Source organism: Tachysurus vachellii, chromosome 4 (assembly GCF_030014155.1).
Source record: "Tachysurus vachellii isolate PV-2020 chromosome 4, HZAU_Pvac_v1, whole genome shotgun sequence".
Lineage (NCBI taxonomy): Eukaryota > Metazoa > Chordata > Actinopteri > Siluriformes > Bagridae > Tachysurus > Tachysurus vachellii.
Genome location: NC_083463.1, coordinates 11,079,271 through 11,101,287, shown reverse-complemented (window position 1 = coordinate 11,101,287; position 22,017 = coordinate 11,079,271). Strand labels below are relative to the sequence as shown.

At 38.3% G+C, this 22,017-nt stretch overlaps 1 protein-coding gene across 5 annotated transcripts in view; it reads left to right on the top strand.

Moving 5' to 3' along the window:
- Positions 1 to 22,017, top strand: part of lpp (LIM domain containing preferred translocation partner in lipoma) — a 198,110-nt gene that overhangs the window by 122,248 nt on the left and 53,845 nt on the right. For all 5 annotated transcript variants that reach the window (XM_060867724.1, XM_060867721.1, XM_060867723.1 and 2 more), the window contains one exon: positions 20,967 to 21,536. In XM_060867724.1, the coding sequence (XP_060723707.1) occupies positions 20,967 to 21,536 (570 nt within the window). The remainder of the gene's footprint in view (positions 1 to 20,966; positions 21,537 to 22,017) is intronic.

Below are 22,017 nucleotides of genomic sequence, written 5' to 3'. Positions count from 1 at the left end.
TACATACACACACTCACATACACACACACACAAACCCACTCACATACACACACACATACATACACACACATACACACACTCACATACATACACACACTCACATACACACACACTCACATACATACACACACACACACACACAAACCCACTCACATACACACACATACATACACACATATACACACACTCACATACATACACACACACTCACACACACACATACATACACACACACACACCCTCAGTAATTAAGTTGCACTGACTTCATTTCTTCGGTCACTTCATCTGTATATGGAATTCTTTTTTTTCTTCTTGGTTTCTCTTTTACTTTTATGTTTGCTCAAAATGTCCTCCTTCTTTCAGTATCAACCAGTGATTTTGTTTAAATGACCTCAATTTGCAAATTTTCCCAAGGATCTCATATAAGTGAGTAAGACATTTTTATTAAATGTTCTGTGAATAAAGAGGAGCTGAAAATGACTTCATTGGAGCAGTCTGGATCTAATTGACATTTAAACACACCACAGATTTCTGTTTTCAAGTAGATTCCCGTTATGATTGTAGTTCTAAACATTTCACTAGTTTTTATTATGTTGTATAGTCTACACATCATATAAACAAAATGAGTATCCAAAACAAACAACTCGCCTTTTTTTGTTTCTTTTTATCACATTTTATACAACTGACCAATTGAGGGTTAAGGGCCTTGCTCAGGGGCCCAGCAGTGGCAGCTTGATGGATGTGGGATTTGAACTCACAACCTTCCCATTAATAGTCCAATACCACTAGGCTACCACATTACCAGGATAACTCATAAAACAAACAGGGAGAATAAATGCTAGTTTAAGTGTTTCAGGAAGAGCTAGGTCTTCACCCATTGTTTGAAGATCGCCAGTCACTCAGCTGTTCAGAACGTCTAGGGAAAGTTCAGTCCACCACCTCAGTGCCAGAACAGTCTTGATGCAGACCTACCTTTTACCCTGAGAGATGGTGGGACCGGTTGAGAAGCACTAGTAGAATGTAAATGCTAGAAAATGTTTAAATTCTTACTCGGCTTATCCGGTTTCTTCTCTGGCTCCTTCCTGTCTCCCAGAACCAGTGTGTGTGTGTGTTGGAGTGTAGACTGGATTCCAATACCTGCATGCAGAATTCCCAGGTTAGGCTCCAGATCCACTGCAACCCTCACTGATAATGAATTAAAAGAAACTCAAAGCCTATATCTTTAATGTGTTCTCTGTTCTCACTGAAGAACATAAGCTTCTTTAATCTCTCACAGGCTCAATAGCTGTTGCTTTGACCTAACGCTGGTATAATTAGTTCAGATTAGCGCTCCCTGTTCTCAGCTCCGACTGTTTACATCCTCCAAGGTACGACAGCAGGTAGTTAAACAGTCCCAGATGCTTTGGTCGTACTCCTTTTCATTTGAGACTTGATTTTTAAGTTGATGGAGTTGATAAAGATTTTATCCCACAGTGCTGCTGAGTTCTCAGATCTGACTGGTTTAGTGTCTGCTAACAGACACATTAAAGGGATCACGCTTCAGCTTGCATACCATATCACGATATTGTAGAAAATTCTGGGTGTTAAACATTTAAATTAGTTTGTTGTTTCACACACATTTTGCAGATTGCCTTGTTATTGTGTGTAAGTGGAATACCACACTTCAGACTGTTGTCTTACAAAAATAGCCCCGAAGCGGTCTGGAGTGTGTTATTCCTTACACACCACAACGATTTGCCCACGAACACAATGTTGAATTTATTAACGAACGACACTTCACACATTTTAATGCTTTTGTAGTTAGACTTAATGTTGTGTAACGTTAGTTGTGTGTGTTCCCCTCCCCAGTCCCCCTCTTTCACCCCCTCTCTCTACCCCCCCTTCTCTTTTTCTCTCTCGCTCACGTTTTATTTGATCATACAACACATTTTTTTTAAATCATTTATTATTCGTCAGAGATTATGTGACGTATGCACTGTACACGTCCTTGCGTATGATCTGTTACTATAGAAACAATAACACATCACGACGAGCACGTGTTAATATTAACCTTGTTTATCGTACAGCCTGAACTACTTTCCGAGTCGTGCAGCTATACAAAATAAACACAGACTTGTACACACACTTTCTGACCAGAGAATCAGAGTTGTGGCGTAAACATCATTATACTAATTTAGAGGGAACATGGAACACATTGTATTTCTTAAGAAAAAAAAAGCCCTCATCTGACTTTAGAGAAATTGTCATGCAAGAATTGTTTGTCCAAATTGTGTCAGCTTTAGAGACGCTTGTTTTGGTGTGAAAGCGAGATGAAGTGCCATCGCTCGGTTACATGTTATTGTGTGCTGATTGGTGGCTGTTTGTTGTTGTTGACATTAGCAAGCCAGTCAATGTCAAGGATGATGCGCAGCTATAGTTTCAGATCACTCAGAGGCTGCTGTCCTTGAAAAGAGCTGCAACTGCTTATTTGTGCTTGCAAATTATGCCACATATGAAACGACACAATCAAAGTGGCAGCTCTTAAAAGGAACGAAAATTAAACTCTTAGAGTTTTGTCGATGTTTTCACCACATTTAAAATACAGCTTAAGGGAATTGAAGCGTCTTGTTTTTTTTTCTTTTTGATTCATAATAAAGCACGGCGGTCTCTTCGCTCTCATTGTGTGATTTATTGCAAGAGATTCTAAAATTCTCTGTTCTTGAGTCTTTTCCTGCTTAATGCAGGTCACTTTAGCTTCTGCATTCTAACCATAGATCCACTTATGACCCGGGTGACCCAGAGCACACTACTAAAGTCACTGACCTGACACCGTTTACATACATTTAAGTGTAAAGTTTATATTAAACCAAAGTGTCAACGCTTTTGGATAATAGTTAATTTTGACGTAATGCTAATCTTTTTATCAGAATCTCATTACTGAAGTAAATGATGTTTCTTGTGTAAATTTGCTGGACTTTTTTTCCACCCCTGCACATGAGTCACATGAAATTTGTATCTTGGGGTTGTGTGATCAAAACAGCATTTGAGTATTTACTGTCTGTCTCTGCTATCTTGGCCTCTATCTAATATATGTGTATGTATGAACCACAGATTAGTGTCTGTTCTGAATCACTCGTTTGTAGTGATCTACAGCAACCAGGAGAATAAATAAGCCTCTCTGTGAGAGAGTCCTGCTGTCCTGCTGCTAGAACAGTACACTCACTCGTCACAGCCCCTCATTATCTACTGGCCTCACAACAGACATTCTGTTCATATAGATAAAAATGAACTGGTTTTACTTACAGTACAATAACACTATTTCCTTTCAGTGATTTGTTCTGATGTCACAGATAGGATTCATAGATAGACAGACAGACAGATAGATAGATAGATTAACATACAGATAGACAGTCAGATAGACAGATTGTTCGATAGATTGAATATTTGTCTATCTATCTATCTATCTATCTATCTATCTATCTATCTATCTATCTATCTATCTACTGTATCTATACAGTTATTCCAAAATATATGGTGGAAGGAAGTAAATGTACTTGTAATGATACACAGAATGATAAAATAGCAGGTCAGTAATAGCAGGTCTGCTCTGAGCTAATCTTAAAGAACTGCCTCGATTACAGCCCTGACTCTGGCTTCAGATAAACATCCAGTGTAATGAGACCTTCGTGACATCTCTTAAGAGCACAAATGTTTTCATTTAAGTTATTCACCGAGGCTCGGATGTAATGTTTATGTGTATAATTGAGTGTGCCAGTGCAGCAATATGGCAAAGAGGCTAATAGATGACACTCAAAGAAATTGTACCAATAATAAGTAATGTCTTCTCACAGCTTATCTAGTGTGACAAAAAGACGTCTAATATTAATAAAAGACTTGCCGTAACTTCCACTCAGTAAGATGCTGAGTAGCTCTATTTCTTGAGATATTAGGAGATTAGGAATGTCTGTGAAGATTCTGTTATCCAGGTGCAGTTATCTGGAAGCGGAATCATGTCACTGATGTCCTGGACTTTATTCTTGTTAGATCGAAACCCACCTGGGCAGCAGAAAGAAGTGCAGGTGACATGAGTCAACTTTCATTTGCATTGTCTCTACTGAAGTGTATTGACCGTCTCACTACTCGTCTCTGACTGTTTACTAACTATTAGCTGTGATTTGATTTCGTATTTCCACGTATATTTTTTGAAGCATTTACATGCCCTTATCCAAAGCGTCATACATTTTTATCTTGTTTTATACATCTGTATGCAAGTAAGGTTTAAGGGCCTTGCTCAGGGGCCCAGCTGTCGCAGCGTGGTGGCAATCGGATTCAAGCTTTCAACCTTTTGATCGGTGTAAACACAAGCTACCACATCCCCTGTTATCGTGTTTAACTGCTTCACCGACTTAATAAACAGCCAATAGCGTTGAGAATAACAGAGAGATTATTGAGAGTTTTGCTTATTAACGGAGAAGCAAAGAAAGTGACGTTTTTATTGAATGTGAAGGGACCCAAAATGGCACTGGTCACATAAATCATACAAATCCCTCCCTTAAAAAATGAATAACCAGCTTTTTCTCAACCGAGCTGCTACTATAGAGCATGACCCAACGATAGGTGAGGGACTTATACAGCTCTTTCATTTGAAGAAGTTCATCTATGTTTTTGATCATTTCCCCAGAAGCAATTAACTATAAAATTAAATAAAGCTCTCAAAACCATTTTTATCAGATATTCTGTAGCATCGGTGTCCATAAGAATGAGATACACAAACAGAATGCCCTTGAACGGAAAAGATTTTCCTCATGATATTTGTTGTAATCTGTATCTTTCATGTTCTGAGCATTACTCTCCACATGTTTGCGTTTTCCCAATTCCTCAGAAAAATGATGTTTGTTCCAAAACAGCTTCCAGTTTTATTCTGAACATTTTTTTTGTACACATGAAACCACTCTATTTCACAGCCGTTTTCTTCCTTTCTTCTTTTTGCTTAATGAGTGACGACTCTCTTCTATCCATAAGCAGAGGTTTGGCAAATTACTATAATTATGTTATTTATTTATTTATTTTTGACAGTTTTGGCTTTTGTTTGATTTGTTTTTATGACTTTATATAGTCTTGTTTGACATGTAAATGGTTTCAGGTTTCTGTTTTGATGATATAACGCCGTCATCAACCCCCATGTTTCTTGGCTTTGTTTGATTTTCTCTCTCGTCTTTTCTCTCTTGCACACAAACTCTGGCTTTCATGCCCACCCACGCTCTCATTCAGTAAGCCGCTACTGTTTTCCCCAAAATCATAAACTGTTGAGGAAAAGTGTAAAGGAGCTGAGCACAAAAGAGGCTCTCGACGGCCTGGAGATAGAGGAATAAGTGGAAAAGATCAGCTGGAGCTGAAGTCTCCCTGAGGCTCACTTCTCTTTCACAGAGAAGACACATCACTCTTACAGATGAACTGGACCTTTTCTGACTGCATATTATAAAAAGCAACATTTAACAATCCCGTCCCATCCCTGAGCGCTTATAATACAGCTGTTATAGTCTTCTGATTTATATGATTTAGTGCAATTTCGGAAATTCATGCTTGTGTTGTTTAAAAAAAAAAAAAAAAAAAAAAAATCACGCCTAATTAAATTTATTTAAATCACTCAGCAATCAAATCAGAAAATAATTTGCTCTTTTTACAGCCTATATTTAGAGAAGTGCTAATTACACCTATTTTGGCAATGTCCATGTTGTTGGGCGTGGCCACTTTAAAGAGTAATTTCTATATAAATCAACACATGCTGAAAAAGAAATGATGCTCTTAGATGTCTAAGAGCTCTGTTTAATTTGCACCTGCCAATAATCTTTGTGAACACTATCATTGTTCAAACATAGCAGTGTGTATAGTACAGGCTGTAAGCAGATGTTGTTAATTACAGTAACCCTTCAGAGTAGAAAGAGAAAGGCACTCCCCCAAAGGCTGATGCAACCGTGCGAAAGTGTAAAACAATAGTGACTGCTGCTTTTAGTTCTAAGTGTGGCATGCGGATAAAAATTGTGCGTATAAATAGCCATCAGTGTGCTAAGATTTACCATACTGTCCAAAAGTCATCCCTAGGTTTGAACTTTGGTTTTTGTCTTTTGCTTTAGAGTTAGCTTTTCTTTTTTACATTAATCGAACGAGCAACAATTTCTCATTGAAATGATAGATCGCTTTTGCATGAAGACACAGAAGCCAGTGATGAAGCAACCTCTGTTAGTTTCTCCAAGATTCTTCGATTTTATTTATATGTAATTTTTTACAATTGTATTTCATTCATTCATTCATCTTCTACCGCTTATCCGAACTACCTCGGGTCACGGGGAGCCTGTGCCTATCTCAGGCTTCATTGGGCATCAAGGCAGGATACACCCTGGACGGAGTGCCAACCCATCGCAGGGCACACACACACTCTCATTCACTCACACAATCACACACTACGGACAATTTTCCAGAGATGCCAGTCAACCTACCATGCATGTCTTTGGACCGGGGGAGGAAACCGGAGTACCCGGAGGAAACCCCCGAGGCACGGGGAGAACATGCAAACTCCACACACACAAGGTGGAGGCGGGAATCGAACCCCGACCCTGGAGGTGTGAGGCGAATGTGCTAACCACTAAGCCACCGTGCCCCCCAATTGTATTTCATATTTGAATATTTATCTTATTTGTTTGTTTGTTCGTTCACTCATTTATGCAATCATGTAGCCATTAAGTGTAATATAAGAAAATCAATGCTGTTTTAAGGGCAAAGGATGATCAAAACAAATATGGTTGTAAATATTTTTATGCCTCCATCACCAGGATTTTGAGGCACTGTGTTTTCAGGTTGTCCCTGAGGCTATCCGTTCGTTTCAGATTCTCGTTAGCGTCTAACGAGCGGTTGAATATTTGTTGGATATATATGGAGTTTATCAGAGTGGACAGCAATTGAACTGATTGGATTTTGGAATTGATCTAAACCGGGTCAAGGTCACGGCAAGGTCACGTCTTAAATCATTTTTCTTCAATAGCGTCCTTCCTGTTGAAGAATATTGTAAGGGAAGTTCTGGCATACAAATGAGCATAAATTATGTCTTGACTTGGCAGGAAAGTCGTCTCTGTTATTGCCATTGGCGTATTTTTTTAATATACGATTTAATTTCATTGTCTTGCCATTTTTTTTTAACATTTCTACAGTAATCATACCTTCTCCTAGTCAAACCTAGGCTTTAATTTCCCTGCGACAGTTTTGAAAATAAAAAAACAATATGCAGATTTATTCGATTATTTACTTATTTACCGCTGAGACACCACTGACTGCACACTTCTACAGCACACACATTGTCATGGTGCATAAAAGTGAATTAATGTATCACAAGACTGAATGAATGTAGCGTGGATTTGCAAATAAGTAAGCAACTAATTGAAGTTTTCTCCAAGTATTAGAGATCCTCTCACTTCAGTCGTCACCGAGAAACATTTTACCAGGCCAGTTTGTAGCCATTATGTAATTCATCACCATTGCTCTCACCAAGAGGCTTTAAAACTAAATCTAAAGTCAAACCATTTAATGGCCAGTCTGTTTGATTTGCACTGAGGGAGTGGTTGCTGTACAGTATTCCAGATGAAATATTGATTTTTTTACCCCCCTTCCTCATGCAGATTCGCTGTGTTTCTGACACTGTCAGCTTCATTTCCAATGCTTTATGCCTTTCAAACAAAGGAGAATGTGAAAAGTGAATATGTAATCTCATCTGTCTCTGGGGCTTTTGGAAGCATGAAAGTTTTTGCGGCTAGAGAAGGGATTTTCTTGATGACATAAATATCACGATATTTTGTGTTAGAATTGAGATCAGGAGTCTTTGACCAATTATGTATAAGATTATACCGTTTGGTGTTTGGTAGACAGACAGACAGACAGACAGACAGACAGAAAAAGTGAGAGAGAGGGAGCGAAAAACAGAAAGACAGAGAGATACACACAGACAGAGAGACAGGAAGAGGAAAGAGAGAGAAAAAGAGAGAGAGACAGAAAGAAGAAAAGGAAAAAGTGAGCGAGACAGACAGACAGAGGAAGAGGAAAAAGTGAGAGAGAGAGAGAGATATTTACCAACAGATATTTATTAATGACTTTACATTTTTAATTGTGTTGTTGTGTGAAGCTTGTGTTTGATAACCTACTGATCTCATGGCATCTCATGTGGCATGAATCATCTGTCACTGACTAAATGTGTGAAAAGTAGCATGTGTAGAGTGTAGCTTATGGAACATCAACTGATGGATTCAACGAATTACAAATCTATCAGGCTCTCTGGTCTGATTAGTGATATTACCCCATGCATTGTTAAAAAGAAAAAATATACAGGTGTCAATTAATAACATCACTAATGAGTAAGCTTTGTAAATGTAACTGCTGTCTCTATTTACTCATATTATTTGCTTGACTTGACCTTTGTAAACAAGGAATAATATATACAGTGGTTGGACCTTTACTAATGTATATCTCCTGAGTTTAAAATAGTTTGCATTTTTTGCTGCATTCCAGCCGCAAGTCTACAAAACGGTGTATGTCATCGTTCCGTTCTACTGCCCATGCTACTTAATTTGGGAATTAATTTGGGAATCTCCACAAACAATTTTCACCTCACACACAATCCCACAATCTTCTCTTTCCTAATTCAACAATTGGACCTGCTAAAGGTTTCACTAAGCTACTGTATGTACTAAAGTTTTTGAAAGCTGTTTGAAGATTCTCATACATCCTCTTTAATCCAAGAACATCAGTCTTCGAGAAATCTCTTCTTTTTTTTACACTAGTCCCCTGTTTCTAATTTGTGCTTTGTCTCTGAATTGTAATTAAGGAATCCATTCGCTGGCTGACTGGCTGGCTAGCTGTAGACCATGGGAAATCTCCACTGATTGAATTCTCTTAATTCCATTCTCATCTCACTGTACTCTTTTTAGACTTTACAGGCACAACTGTCGCTAATTTTGTCAGCATACCCACACACAGAATATTAGATACTCTTACCTTCTACTGTACTGTAATATACAATACATTGAATTCCCAAATCTGATTGGTTAGACAAACAAAGTTATGTTCATGACAATTGCTAAGAAAGGGTCTACAGTAGTTTTACATGATCATGCTTGTTGTAATATGGAATAAACTGGTTGAAAACATGCAGATGACAAAAAGTCTATATAAATACATACTTACAGACTTCTATATACAGTACAGTATATACTGTAATGTGCAGTGAAATGAAAACCTGGTCTACTCCTTCTTTTAACTGTGTGTATAAATGAACAAAATTGAAGTTAAAAATAGAATGAATAGAAATAATACGACATAAGTGGAAGTAAGAATATATGTACTAACAGTGCAAAATGTGCAGCAAGGAAGTTGATGTACTTTACCAGAGATATCCCAGGGTAAAGGTGAGCTGTAGTTCCAGACAGTATACCTATATGTGGCCTGCTGTGTTGAGAATGGTCCACTACCATGTAAATTTATGCCATTTGTGACTTTTAAGGGGTTTGCTGAAGGGCCGCTTTGTGGTCCCAGGATTCAAACTCACAACCTTTCCATCAGTTGTCCAACACCTTGATCACTGAGCTACCACTTCCCAAAACTGCCAGCCAGTGGTGGTCCTGCAGTGGTACATTTCCCTTAATGGATAAATAAGGGAGGTCTGATGAATTGTTTTTAGCACCAGCAAATAGTATATCTGATAAAACCATCGAATACACTTGTCTGTATTCTGTATTTTCTGAAGGAAATTGAAGTCACTACATGTCTGCTTGCGTTTCTGGTTAGTCAGTGCTCTGGGTTATTGCTAGTGTGTTCACCCTTTCAGTAACTTACTTAGTGGTCCCAAAAGTCTTCAAAACACGTGCACTCTTTGCTTTAGTAAACATCGCTACAGTTCTTCAGAATTCACTTTGAGGTTTGTGTGCCATTTTGGGATTTTTACAGGTGGCCCCTGTCCTGAGAAACGGTTTGAATCAAAACTGTTAACACATTTACTGTAACAGTCTGTTAAATGCTGCACCGACTCATGATTCAGTACCTCTGATGTTTGAGTAGAGAAATACACAATCTCTTCAAACACTGTCTGTGTGCGTAACACAATATCAGTTTCTATTTTGAGCCTTTCAGTCTTTCTTTCCACCTTTTTTCCGATTTTCTCTCATCATTACAAGACAGGAAAAGCCTGTAACAGGTGGTAGTCAGCAGGGATGCTGCTCTCAGACCTAATCCTGTTGTGTACAAAAGGAATAAGCATCAGGATTAAATTCACATCATGTAAACCAACGAGACTCTGTACTGGATCTGAGAAATATTTCTTAAGCTGATTAACTCTGATTAACTCATCGTAAGAGAATAGCAGTTCATTAGGCTTCAAGGAATGTAAATGTCATCCCTTTCAAATGTATCGATCTTTCACGAAAGATTGACGGCAAGCAAGTTCCAATCAAAGGCCTAAAGATAGAAGAGACGAGGATTAAAATGACGAAGTGGAGTTTGAAAAGCAGGAACCACGCATGTGCACTTATGTATCTAAAGTGTGTATGCCAACAATATGGACTATCCTTGTATTAAGTAGTGGTTCTTTTTCTTTGTAGTACTCTTTTCAACTTGTAACGTCTTTGTGTTCGTAAATCACTTTGGATCGAAGTATCTGAAAAAGAAATAAACTTAAACATGTAACGGGATATCTTAAAAGAAGTGCAAGCAGTTCCTCTAATTCATCTAATTGTGTACATCCAACATTTATATCACAATGCAGTTGAAAATTTGAAAGAGAAATACATTTTGTTAATAGTTGGTGGCATTGCTTTTAAGTGCTTGCACTTTAATTCGAATACTTTGGGGTCTTCCACGAGCTTCTTACAATACTTTGCTAGAATTGTCCCCATTCCTTATGACAAAACTGGTGGAACTCAGTCAGGTTTGTAGGTCTCCTTTTACAATTCAGTCCACAAATGGCATATGGAATTCAGGTCAGAGTCTCATTACGGTCACTCAAATACTTTTTGTCTTTAAGCTGTTTTGTTACCACTTTGGAGGTATTCTTAGGATCATGGTCCTGCTGGAAGACCCGGTTTTAACTTATTTACCTGATATCTTGAGCCTGTTGCTTCAGCATTTCTAGGTAATCTTCCATCCTCTTTTGCAGCAACACATCGCTACAACATGATACTGCCACCATCGTGCTTCACAGTTGGAATGGTTTACTTTGGATAAAAAGCCTCAGCCTTTTTCCGACACACACAGCACTAATCAATATGGCTGAAATGCTACATTTTTGGTTTTTGCAACAAGAAAACGCTTCTCCAAAAGACTGTGGAAAATATCTTTAGTCTAGGTGTTTATGCAAATGTTAAAGTAGATGCATCTTCCTTACAAGATATCCTGTAGAAGTCTTTTCACGGTTGTTATGTATGGACTTCTACTTGATGCATTCTACTGGATCCCAGTGTGGTCTTCTGCTCTTGTAGCTCATCCTCTTTGAAATGTTGTGAGTTCTGAGACGCCTGTAAGCTCCTACCAGTCTGGTTGTTCTCATGTGATTTCACTCATCATTAACAAAGTGTTTCAGTCTGCAGCTACTCAACTCTAACCAGCCTATCTAGTACCACCATCCACACCATGGTTAAAGCCACAGAGACCACCCTTTTCCTCCTTCTAATGTTTGATGTGAACATTACCTGAAGCTCTTGACCTTTATCTGCATGATTCTATGCCTTGTGCTGCTGCCACATGATTGTCTGACTGGATAACTGTGTAAATAAGTAGGTGTACAGGTGTTCCTATTAAAGTGACTGCTGAGTGTAGTATTCAGAGCTCAGGCTGTATAGAATCTGTGATTTTAGTTGATTTCTGTGAAGGTTACACTTTACTTGTTCATGTACATAATAAAAAGAAAAAAGCACAGTGCAGCATGATGCAATAGCGTGTGTTTTACACAGCTGGTGTGGACTGAGGCACTTCTAAAATGCGTAACTGCTGCAAGAAACTTGTCAAAAAAGGCATCAGAAACTAAACGAGTCTACTGTGAATTGGCCTGAATGGAGCCAGAGAATAACATATTAGCATCGCCTCAGACTGACAGTGAGCAAAACAAACCATCATGTCCTGTTTAACCAATTACCAATACTTAAACATTTTTATTATTTTTTTTAACATTTTTTTAGAATTGAATAATTTTCATTACAATACTTTACAATCAACAGTCAGGTATTTTCCACTTGTCCCAGAATTTAATTCATTCATTCATTCATTTTCTACCGCTTATCTGAACTACCTCGGGTCACGGGGAGCCTGTGCCTATCTCAGGCGTCGTCGGGCATCAAGGCAGGATACACCCTGGACGGAGTGCCAACCCATCGCAGGGCACACACACACTCTCATTCACTCACGCAATCACACACTACGGACAATTTTCCAGAGATGCCAATCAACCTACCATGCATGTCTTTGGACCGGGGGAGGAAACCGGAGTACCCGGAGGAAACCCCCGAGGCACGGGGAGAACATGCAAACTCCACACACACAAGGTGAAGGCGGGAATCGAACCCCCAACCCTGGAGGTGTGAGGCGAACGTGCTAACCACTAAGCCACCGTGCCCCCCAGAATTTAATTCTATTTCTTTAAATGTATTTGTATTTTACAGTTAATTCAGAATAAAAGTTATGAAGTTAAAATTGAAATTTATATTCATCCCTAATGAGCAATCCAGAGGCAATGGTAGCAAGGAAAAGTCCCTGAGAAGAGGATGGGTTTCCTTTCGAGTCGGGTTCCTCAGGGATTTCTTTCTCGCATCTGTGAATATATTTTCAGATCTATCCTAGCTCATTTGGGATATATTTGAAAATCTATATCTGCAAAGCTGTTTTGTCACAACATCTCTGGTTTAATTCGCTTTACAAATAAAACAAAAAGAATATTTAATTGGCTTGAAAAATAGTGCTTTATTCAGAGCTTCTGAATTACTTCAAGATTTGCTGAAAGTGTAAGCACATATGCTAGAGCTTGTGAGCCTGCACCTATTTTTTTCACTTCAGACAGATTTTATTTAAAAAAAAAAAATACAATTAACTTAAATTTTCAGCAGTTCAATATGGATTCAAGTTTTCTCTACGTACAACATTCATTTTAGTGTCTGCCTTCAGACACTTTTCAGACTTTACATCTGCTTCAGATTTTTAGACCTGATGAGGTTTGTGTTGTGAGAGCATTCGTTCTGATTTGATCGTCTATCGGAGCTTTGCGTTCCTTTTCCACCTTTGATGTCTCACATCCCCAGTCGCACGTCCGTTTGAAATAGACAGCTGATGCTTTCTTCGGTTTCCGTGAAACTATCAGCGATCATAGATATGTGGAATGAGAGATAATAATAAAAAAATAAAAAAAAAAATAGAATAAAGAGAGAGAAGACATGAAAGTGTTCTAGACTGAACTTTACTTTAGACGTTGAAAAGAAAACAACTCCCACTCCAATCATCTTTATGAAAGTCTTTGGAAAAAGAATGGCTTTGATGGACAGTGTCATGATTGCAGCCATATGTGTTTCAGTCACAATTATAGCCTCGCCATGACGCCACTGCTCTGCTTATCCGATTCAAAGGAGGCTCTTTATTGGAGAGAGAATATGACGACAGATTCAGAGCTAACCACCATTCTTCGGATGAGCACATCAAAGTGTCCTTAATGCCGAACCCTCAATTTCATCCCCACTCTGTGTTTTACCTCGTAGACAGGCCTGGGCTTTTCAAGTTTCGATTCATTTGCTCTTATTTTTCGAGCACTCAGGCAAATCACGTTTAGAGCGGAGAACAGGAACCTGTGATATGAATGTAAAAGAGTCGAGTGTGATTCGAGCGGGTTATTAAGTTTATCGCAATTTAGACAAATCTCATCTGTGAATAAAGGTCCAATGCACCTGAACACATTGTGGCTCAGAATGCATGACTTTTTTCTATGTGTTACATAGAAGTTGGTAATCAATAGAAGATTAGTTGATGTGCTACAGATTCACACTTTTGTTTTGCTGTTTGCAGACAGAGCTAGAAAATGTCAGCATCTATGCAGTGATGTGCTGATGGGAGGGAAGAGTTATGGCTTTTAGATTCACAACAAACACCTGACACACTGCTACATCCTGATGATCTGATGTTCTGCTTGGGCCTATTTATGTTTATGCCCAATTTTCACCTTTCATTTGAACCTATGAACTGCTGCCATCTGCTCATACCAATAATATTATTTTTTTTTAAATAAAATAGAAGCCTTTTTTTTTATTCTTTCTGAGATTCTTTCTTCACATATCCCAGATTTGGAGGTTGGGGTCAATGCACAGTGACAGCTGCTTAAGTTTCCACTGAACTATAACCATGGGGGACCTTCGGGGGACCTTGATTCAGTTATTATAAGCAAGGCGGGTGTTATTATTACCAAATATTAAGTGTTACTTACTTCATTTTAAGACTTTGTTCCAATACCTTTGGCGTTTGGAATTTTCTGAGTTGTTTAACCTATTTAGATAGAAATATCAGGAAACAAACTGCTAAAATTTGGACCTCTTGTCTCTCATGTTTATCTTTTGATTTCAAACCAAAATGTCTTCATTGTGCAGCATAAACTTTAGAATGGGCCTTGCCGTTACAATATTTTGGTGGGGACTATACATGACTTAGGAAAAAGAAAAGGAATAAAAAAGAAATGAAGTCAAAGCAAAGGATTTCTCTGCAGCCGTGAAATGCTCTTTATCTGCAAATGTGCAAAAGTTCAAAACAGCTGGAGGTCCGTTTTAAGGCAGACATCTTAAATCATATTTAATGTACCTTATCTCAGCCTATTTTTAAATGCTGATATGAAGCAGAGCTGGAGATTGAAGAGAAGAAGGGTTTAATGGGTGTAGCAGAAGATAGACCCATTACTTTATGCCTGGTTGGGCTTTAGTGCACGACTGCGGCAGACCCACTCAGACAGTTATTGTGTCTCACTTCCTGTTAGTCATTGGCACAGCAGCAAAGCATAATGAGGGATTGCAAATGCACGCAAAAAATCCAATCACTCTCAGTGTGACCATACCAGACCCAGTGAAGTTAGGAGGGGAAGTTCACCATCTTTAACTAGTTGTAGAGATGCATATAAAGGAGAGAGGAAAAGCTGTGGAGTGGAGGGGCTTCCCCTCATGCTGAAAAAGTACGACTTCTGATTCCCCTCAGGTTTGAAATGCAAAGTGTACAGATTTAGCGAGGCCCTGGAGCCCTGCATGGGCTTTCCTAATCTGCTCTAATGTGTCAAAAAAGCCTTTTTAACAAAGCCTCAGAAAAATTTCACACTCAACTTGTTTGCAAAAATCAGTTTTGGGGGGAAACTGAAGGTGTTTGCTATTAGTGACTTTTAAGTCTCACTTTCTTTTAAATGCTGAGGTTCTTGGTTGTGAGTTTTTCTTTTAAAAAACAGCCATAGTGAAAGAAAGCAAAATGCCCAACATGGAAGTTGGGAAAAGCTCTCAATATTCTAGTTATTGCATAACAGTGTGCCTGATGTCTCAATTGCATATAGAGCCATTGCATATATCAGTGGATTACTTGGGGTAAAAACCAAACTGTGGAGACAAACTTGACATAGATGCTTCAACACAGCAGTATATGTTTATGGTTGTTCTGTGGTGTGTAATGTTTCCTGTAGGGTTTCTCTTTTGGAAACCGTAAGCATGTGCTGTATCTGTATGGTTATATAAATAAAGCTGATGCACGCCTGGATTTATTCATCCTGATCACTAAAACCCACAGACCTGAACCTGTGTAACGGATAATATAATGAAACGTAGCACAATGGACAGAAAATCTGTAGGCTTAGAGCATATCAGTGTAGCGCTTTCTCTTGCATACATCTGACACAGATATATTGTGGTGATAGCTTGAGGTTCAAGTTTCAAAAATATGCAAACATCCTGCTTTTGTGGACCATCAAAAGCCATTTAAAAGTAACTGATAATCATCATCAAACTCAAACATTTTATTCCTAAATACAAGAACTTTAGTGGATTTTTTCAAAGTGGAAATCTTCCATGGTTTGATGCCTGTAAACTTTTAAATTAAAATTAATTCATAAATTAATAAATTATAAAACGACCAGACTACAACATTTTTCCCCAACTGCACTATTTGATATTATTTAAAAAACACCTTTGACTCTTGATGGTTTGCTCTGATTGTATCCTACCTGTGGTATCATTACTGAATAAAATGTCTGATTCTCTTTCCTCACATGTAGCGAGTGTAAAATCTACCATGACAATGTAATTATTTTAGGGCTCTATTTGCATTTCTCACTGTTTTTATAGATAAAATAATAATCTGCAGCATTAAAAAAAAAGCATGAAACATTTAAATTGAATCATTTCGGTTCCTGGAGGGCATGTTCATACTTTTTTTTTTTAAACACATATGCATGCAGACAGATATTTCTTCTGAGCTAATTAGTTCAATAGAAGTGATATTAAACCATGTAATCTTTCAGAGAGACTTTTTGTATCGCTCTGTCGGATTCAGATGTGTAAGTGTACGCAGTATTTACGTTCCTTATAAATGTGAAAATTCATTTGTTTTGACTTTATCTTTTGGTCAGTGTTGTTCCATCTCAATTACACAGGCAATAATAATATAATTGTGTTTGGATGATTGTACTGTTTAGTAACAATACTTAACTAGACCTCTTTGTCAGTTTTGGTTTCGGCTTGTGGAAGGACACACGTAGCTTGAGAGATGTAAACGCACAGACGTGTGTTAAGTATAGCGATTAAGGTGAATACGTTTGTATTACATGAGAAAAGGTCAAGATACTGTTGCTTTAAAAATACTCTTGCTTAAAGAGGTATTGACCTCGCTTGAATCATTTTTACTTACAACTTCTAAAAACTTTGGACTGAAATGCACTTCTCTGACTTCTCAAACTTCTTGCACTCTTCTTGGCTGAATAACGCTCTCCTCACCCAGTCACTGATTGCAGAGAACAGGCAAAGTCACAGCTGTGTCATATTCTCTCCATTTCTATAATGGATTTAATGGTGATTTAATGGTGTATGAATTTATATTGAAATCACATAACACTTGTTAGTGGCAAGCAAAAATATTCATCCGAAAAAAACAAATATACAAAGAGACACGCATACACGCGTGTGTATGCGTGTCTCTTTGTATATTTGGTTTTTTCGGGATTAATTCTTTTTTGTGTTTGTGTGTATGTGTGTGTATATATATATATATATATATATATATATATATATATATATATATATATATATATATATATATATATATATATAAACACATATACTTCATGTCAGTATTTTTATTCCAATCTCTAATGTTCTTTTTTTTTGATTTGCTGATAAATATTGCATATTGACTTTGGATGTTTGCTTTAAGACTATGTTGGTTTGCAATAAAAATGCTGTCTGGAGCAATCTGTGTAACTGCCATTTATAATCCAGACGAACCTGATGACTTTTATGGGGTTAATACTTTTACAAGGCACTGTACTTGCATGAACTCCATTCAACTAATCACATGATTGGGTAACTGGTTGCAGCAACAGGCAGGAATGAGTAAAAAATATTGCAAAATATAATGATTTTTGCCCAGCTCTACATCATGGGCTATTTTTAATATAGTCATGACAAATAATCTCAATGAATTACAGATTTCCAAATTGTAGCACTGCAATATGTTCAAGGGGGTGAATACTTTTGCAGGCCACTATATTTATTGTATTATTTGTAACAGTGTAATATCTTCAGTAGACATAGTACATTATGGTTTCTTGTGTAGTTTATGTGGAACTGTACATTTAATAGAGATACACAATAAAAAATTGGGACCAACTTTACTAAACAATCAAAATATATTAAAAGTTAAAAAAAAAAACTTTGATCACTGCGTGGGAGAGACCGTTCTCCAAAAAGCTCAGCATGTCTTATTGAACATATTTAAGCCTTTCCCTGTAGCTGTAAAGTCGAAACCTCAATGAACTATGTGGTGAAGCCGATGCTGAGGCTGTGTGCACCTCTTCTGAGAAACTGAGTGAAATAAACACTGATCCTCAGTTGAATGTTGAATTTAATGAACCAGAGGAGAGAGGGTTGAAACCATGGGGTTTACACTTAGTTTTGAAACCTTGCCCTATGTCAGAACAGCACTGCGAACAGTCATAAAAGGTCACAGAGGTGTTCTTTTTCATTTCTGCAGCCTACGGCTTTATTCTCATCAAGAGATAAAGACAGTAATTGATTTCTTTTTTCTGTGTCTGTAGGCAGTAACCTAAAAAGAATAGCGTAGGTTAATGACAGTCAGTTTGTAGGTCATTAGAAAATTTGACACCAGAACAGCACTCCTATTAGATTTTGATTTGCTATTCTGAATATTGGATATTACAGGGTCTGGTGTATTTAGCCTTTAGATAGCTCAGTGTACTAAATTAGCAAAGCACCACCAAAGGGGCTGTAGTGTAGTCATAAGGGTTTTTTTCTTCGGCTTGTCATGTTATTAATCACAGGTCTTTTCTCAAGTCACGTTAAAGGCCGAACTTGTTTGTAGCCTTTAAACAATGGTTGAGAGAAATCTTTTCCATCTGAAATTGCTCAGATGCACCTAACCCACTTTGCTCAGCAAATAACATTTAGCATGCCAGCCATCTAGCATGAATGATGCAACATTGCTTCTTCCTGCATAACCAAACTGATTATGCTGATCATCTGTATGGAGGGCTTGACTAAATGATAAAAAAAACCATATTAACCAGCACATTTTCTCTATAGATGTCCTCAAATAAAACATGAAAAAGTGCTCAAGGCTACGATACTATCACAGGATGTATTACTCAATGTTTCATCATAAAATTAGAGCTCAGTCCCAGCAGTCTTTATTTAACTGGTTAGTTGCATCTACTATAGATGTGAGGAGTCAGACAAATGCTGAAAATGAACAAAAATAGAACCTCAAACTTTGTCACACCTTCAAACAATGCATCAAACCTTCCTCTTATAACAAAAATTCTGTCACTGATCATCAATGCTATTTGTCTTGTTGATAACTGCCAAAATGGCAAATTGTCATTATCCTTCCCAGAAGCATGAAGAAAGAAGTGTTCTTATTAATTCGGCTGAACTGCAGCACTCTCTCTGATTCAGCTCAAGTCCACTGCTGAGGAAGTCCAAGTGCACAAATCTCTCTGATTTAGTCCGTTATCCCGTGCAGGCAGCTAACGTCAGCACAAGTGTCAGGTCGCCCATCACTGCTCTTTCTTCCTTTACCAAAACAGCCCTGGCCTTCTGCCTCGTGTTTTATTAGCTGTACTTTATGATTGGATGTTCCCCAGGCAGGCCAGGCTCATGGCTGATGCACTTGTCCAGAAGATGGATAGCTGCTGGACGGGCTGGATAATTACTTGCACTGTAAGCCTCAGGCTGAATAAATCATATCATAGTTGAGTTGTGTGTGTCTGCGCCCTGATGTTCTCGAGGATCCCTCTTCATGTTAGTGCTGCTCTTCTTGTTATGCACGGTCACATACAAGCATGTCTGATCTACAGCTTGCAGGGATTTTATAGCTGTTACAGATTCGGATGTTCACTGTAAGGTCATGCGATTTAACCCAGGATGACAAAAATCTTGTACAAAATAAATCAATATATCTATGGGAAAAACTCATCAGGAAGATGTTTTAGTGTTGTAACTGATGGGCATTTCAGATTTCATTTAAAACAAAAGCTATATTTACACCCAGTTTGTCAAGAAAGGAAATGGGTTTCCAATAAATGTTTGGCAACTGTTTTAAAAGTGCAAAAAAGACCATGAGGAAAAAATCACTGAACGCAAATACACTTCTTTTTTTTTACATTCATTTTAGAAACTGAAATTCCTGAATCTTGATCATTTCTGATTCCTGGAAGTCAGCAGTTGAAGCGGAATTATTCAATTGCGTAATTTTAGTTGCTTGGTGCATTTTATTTTCTTATTCATTTACCAACCCATCTGAGGGAAATTCCAGATATTGATATTCCAGTATTTTATATGTTTATTTTTCATAGACTCAAAGAGTACAAGCTAGGCAGGACAATGGAACAATAGGTAGCACTGTTGCCTTACAACTTCTGAGTTTAGGTTACTGTCTGTGTGAGGATATTTACCTTTTCTTTGTGTCTGTGTGGGATTCCATTGGCTTTTTTTGCTTTCCTTTTACCTCCTAGAAAAAGCAATCCTGCCTCACACTGAGCATTCATGCCGTAGTGACTCAGAGCAGGACAGCTTAGTTTTTAAAATGAATAAAAGAACGAATGAAATATTTCACTAAAACAGAAATGAGAGGAATATAACTCTTGATGAACAACTAATAATTCCTGAGCCTTTTTATTTTGTAGTGCAGTTAACCATTTTTTTGCAGTTTAATTCAACTCAATTTTTTTTGTGAAACCAGATGGCTATAAACCCCATTATATTAAACTAGACCCATATGTGTTTATTGAACATCCTTTTCCTTTAAATCTCCCTTTCCTGTTATAATAAGCTTCACCTTTTTGGGAAGGCTTTCTACAAGATTTTAGTACATGGTTGGTGAGGCATTAGTACTCATTCTGCCACAAGAGCTTTAGTGAGTTCAGGCACTGAGGAGGCCCAGCACACACTCAGACTTCTAGTGCATCCCAAACATGTTCAGTGGTGTTGAGGTCAGGTCAAACCCTGTTTTTAAACCTGGTCATTGTCATGCTTGAACAGGCTTGGGACGCCAATGCTACGCCATATGAAGACATTCTAAAAAAAAAAAAAAAAAACATGGTTTAAGGCCTTCATATGGATGTGATGGTCAGGTCTTACACATGTGTATGGTAATTAATGGTTAATTAGTGATTAATTTTGATTAATGTTTAATTCAGACCTAATCCCATTGCTTTCTTTGCACAGAATTCTGGCACCCTACCGGTGACAAGCCCCAACGCTCCAGTTACAGGCTACAAACGCATGGTGATCCCCACCCAGCCACCTCTGACTGCGACCAAGAAATCCACTCCCAAGCCTCAGGCACCTCCATCTGCTGCTCCAGCCTCCTCTCCATCTCCTTCCTCACGGCCTCAGCAGCCAGTTCCTGCTTCCTACAGCACGGCCTCTACCCCCAGCCAACCCACGTTCAGTGTACAGGCTCGAGCAGCTCAACCTGGCCCTCAGCAGCAGCAGCAGCAGCAGCCTGCCCGAGCCACATATGCGCAAGGGCAGTACATACCCACCCAACCTCGAGGCCCTGACTTTGCCTATGGGCCTCCACAGCCAACTTTCTCCCCAGCTGGAGGGTACCACGAGCCACACTATGGAGCTCCGGCCCCTGGAGGCCAGAACACTTGGAGAGCTGAGCCAAGCCATCATGCTGTACTACCACACAATCAGAGCTATCAGCCTCCTGCCCCAAAGAAGACCTACATCACCGATCCTCCTCCCAGCATGGCACCTTATGGAGCAGGAGCCATGGGAGTTCAGAAGGTAGGAATGATCTGTTCATAACACTGAAAACCAAGAACAAAATAAAGCAAACATATTTATTTCACTAATTAAGTAAAGACTTCACTAATTCACTAATTAAGTAAAGACTTTACTTTGCCTTAAAGTAAAGACAGTCATTTCTGACAGGGAAACCAGGAAAATAGAAATAGATTGGGCAGTTAGCTATCCAATATTTTATCGAGTGCTAGGGACTGACAGAGGTTTGCCAGTCATAGCATCAGGAAATATGTATTACCTGAGCTGGCTTTGCGTTCAACCCCAGATGGTTAGGGGGTTGTTATTTGCAGAGTCCCTTTGTTCCACTATAGTAATGTATCAGTATACTTGGTTACAACACAAAATGAATCTCTCCACTATATATAAGATATATAATTAAACAAGATTACTTCATCTTTGATGGGATTGGTCTGTATTGTTTCAGATCTTTTCAAGAATATCTTTTTCAGGATTTAAAAAATAA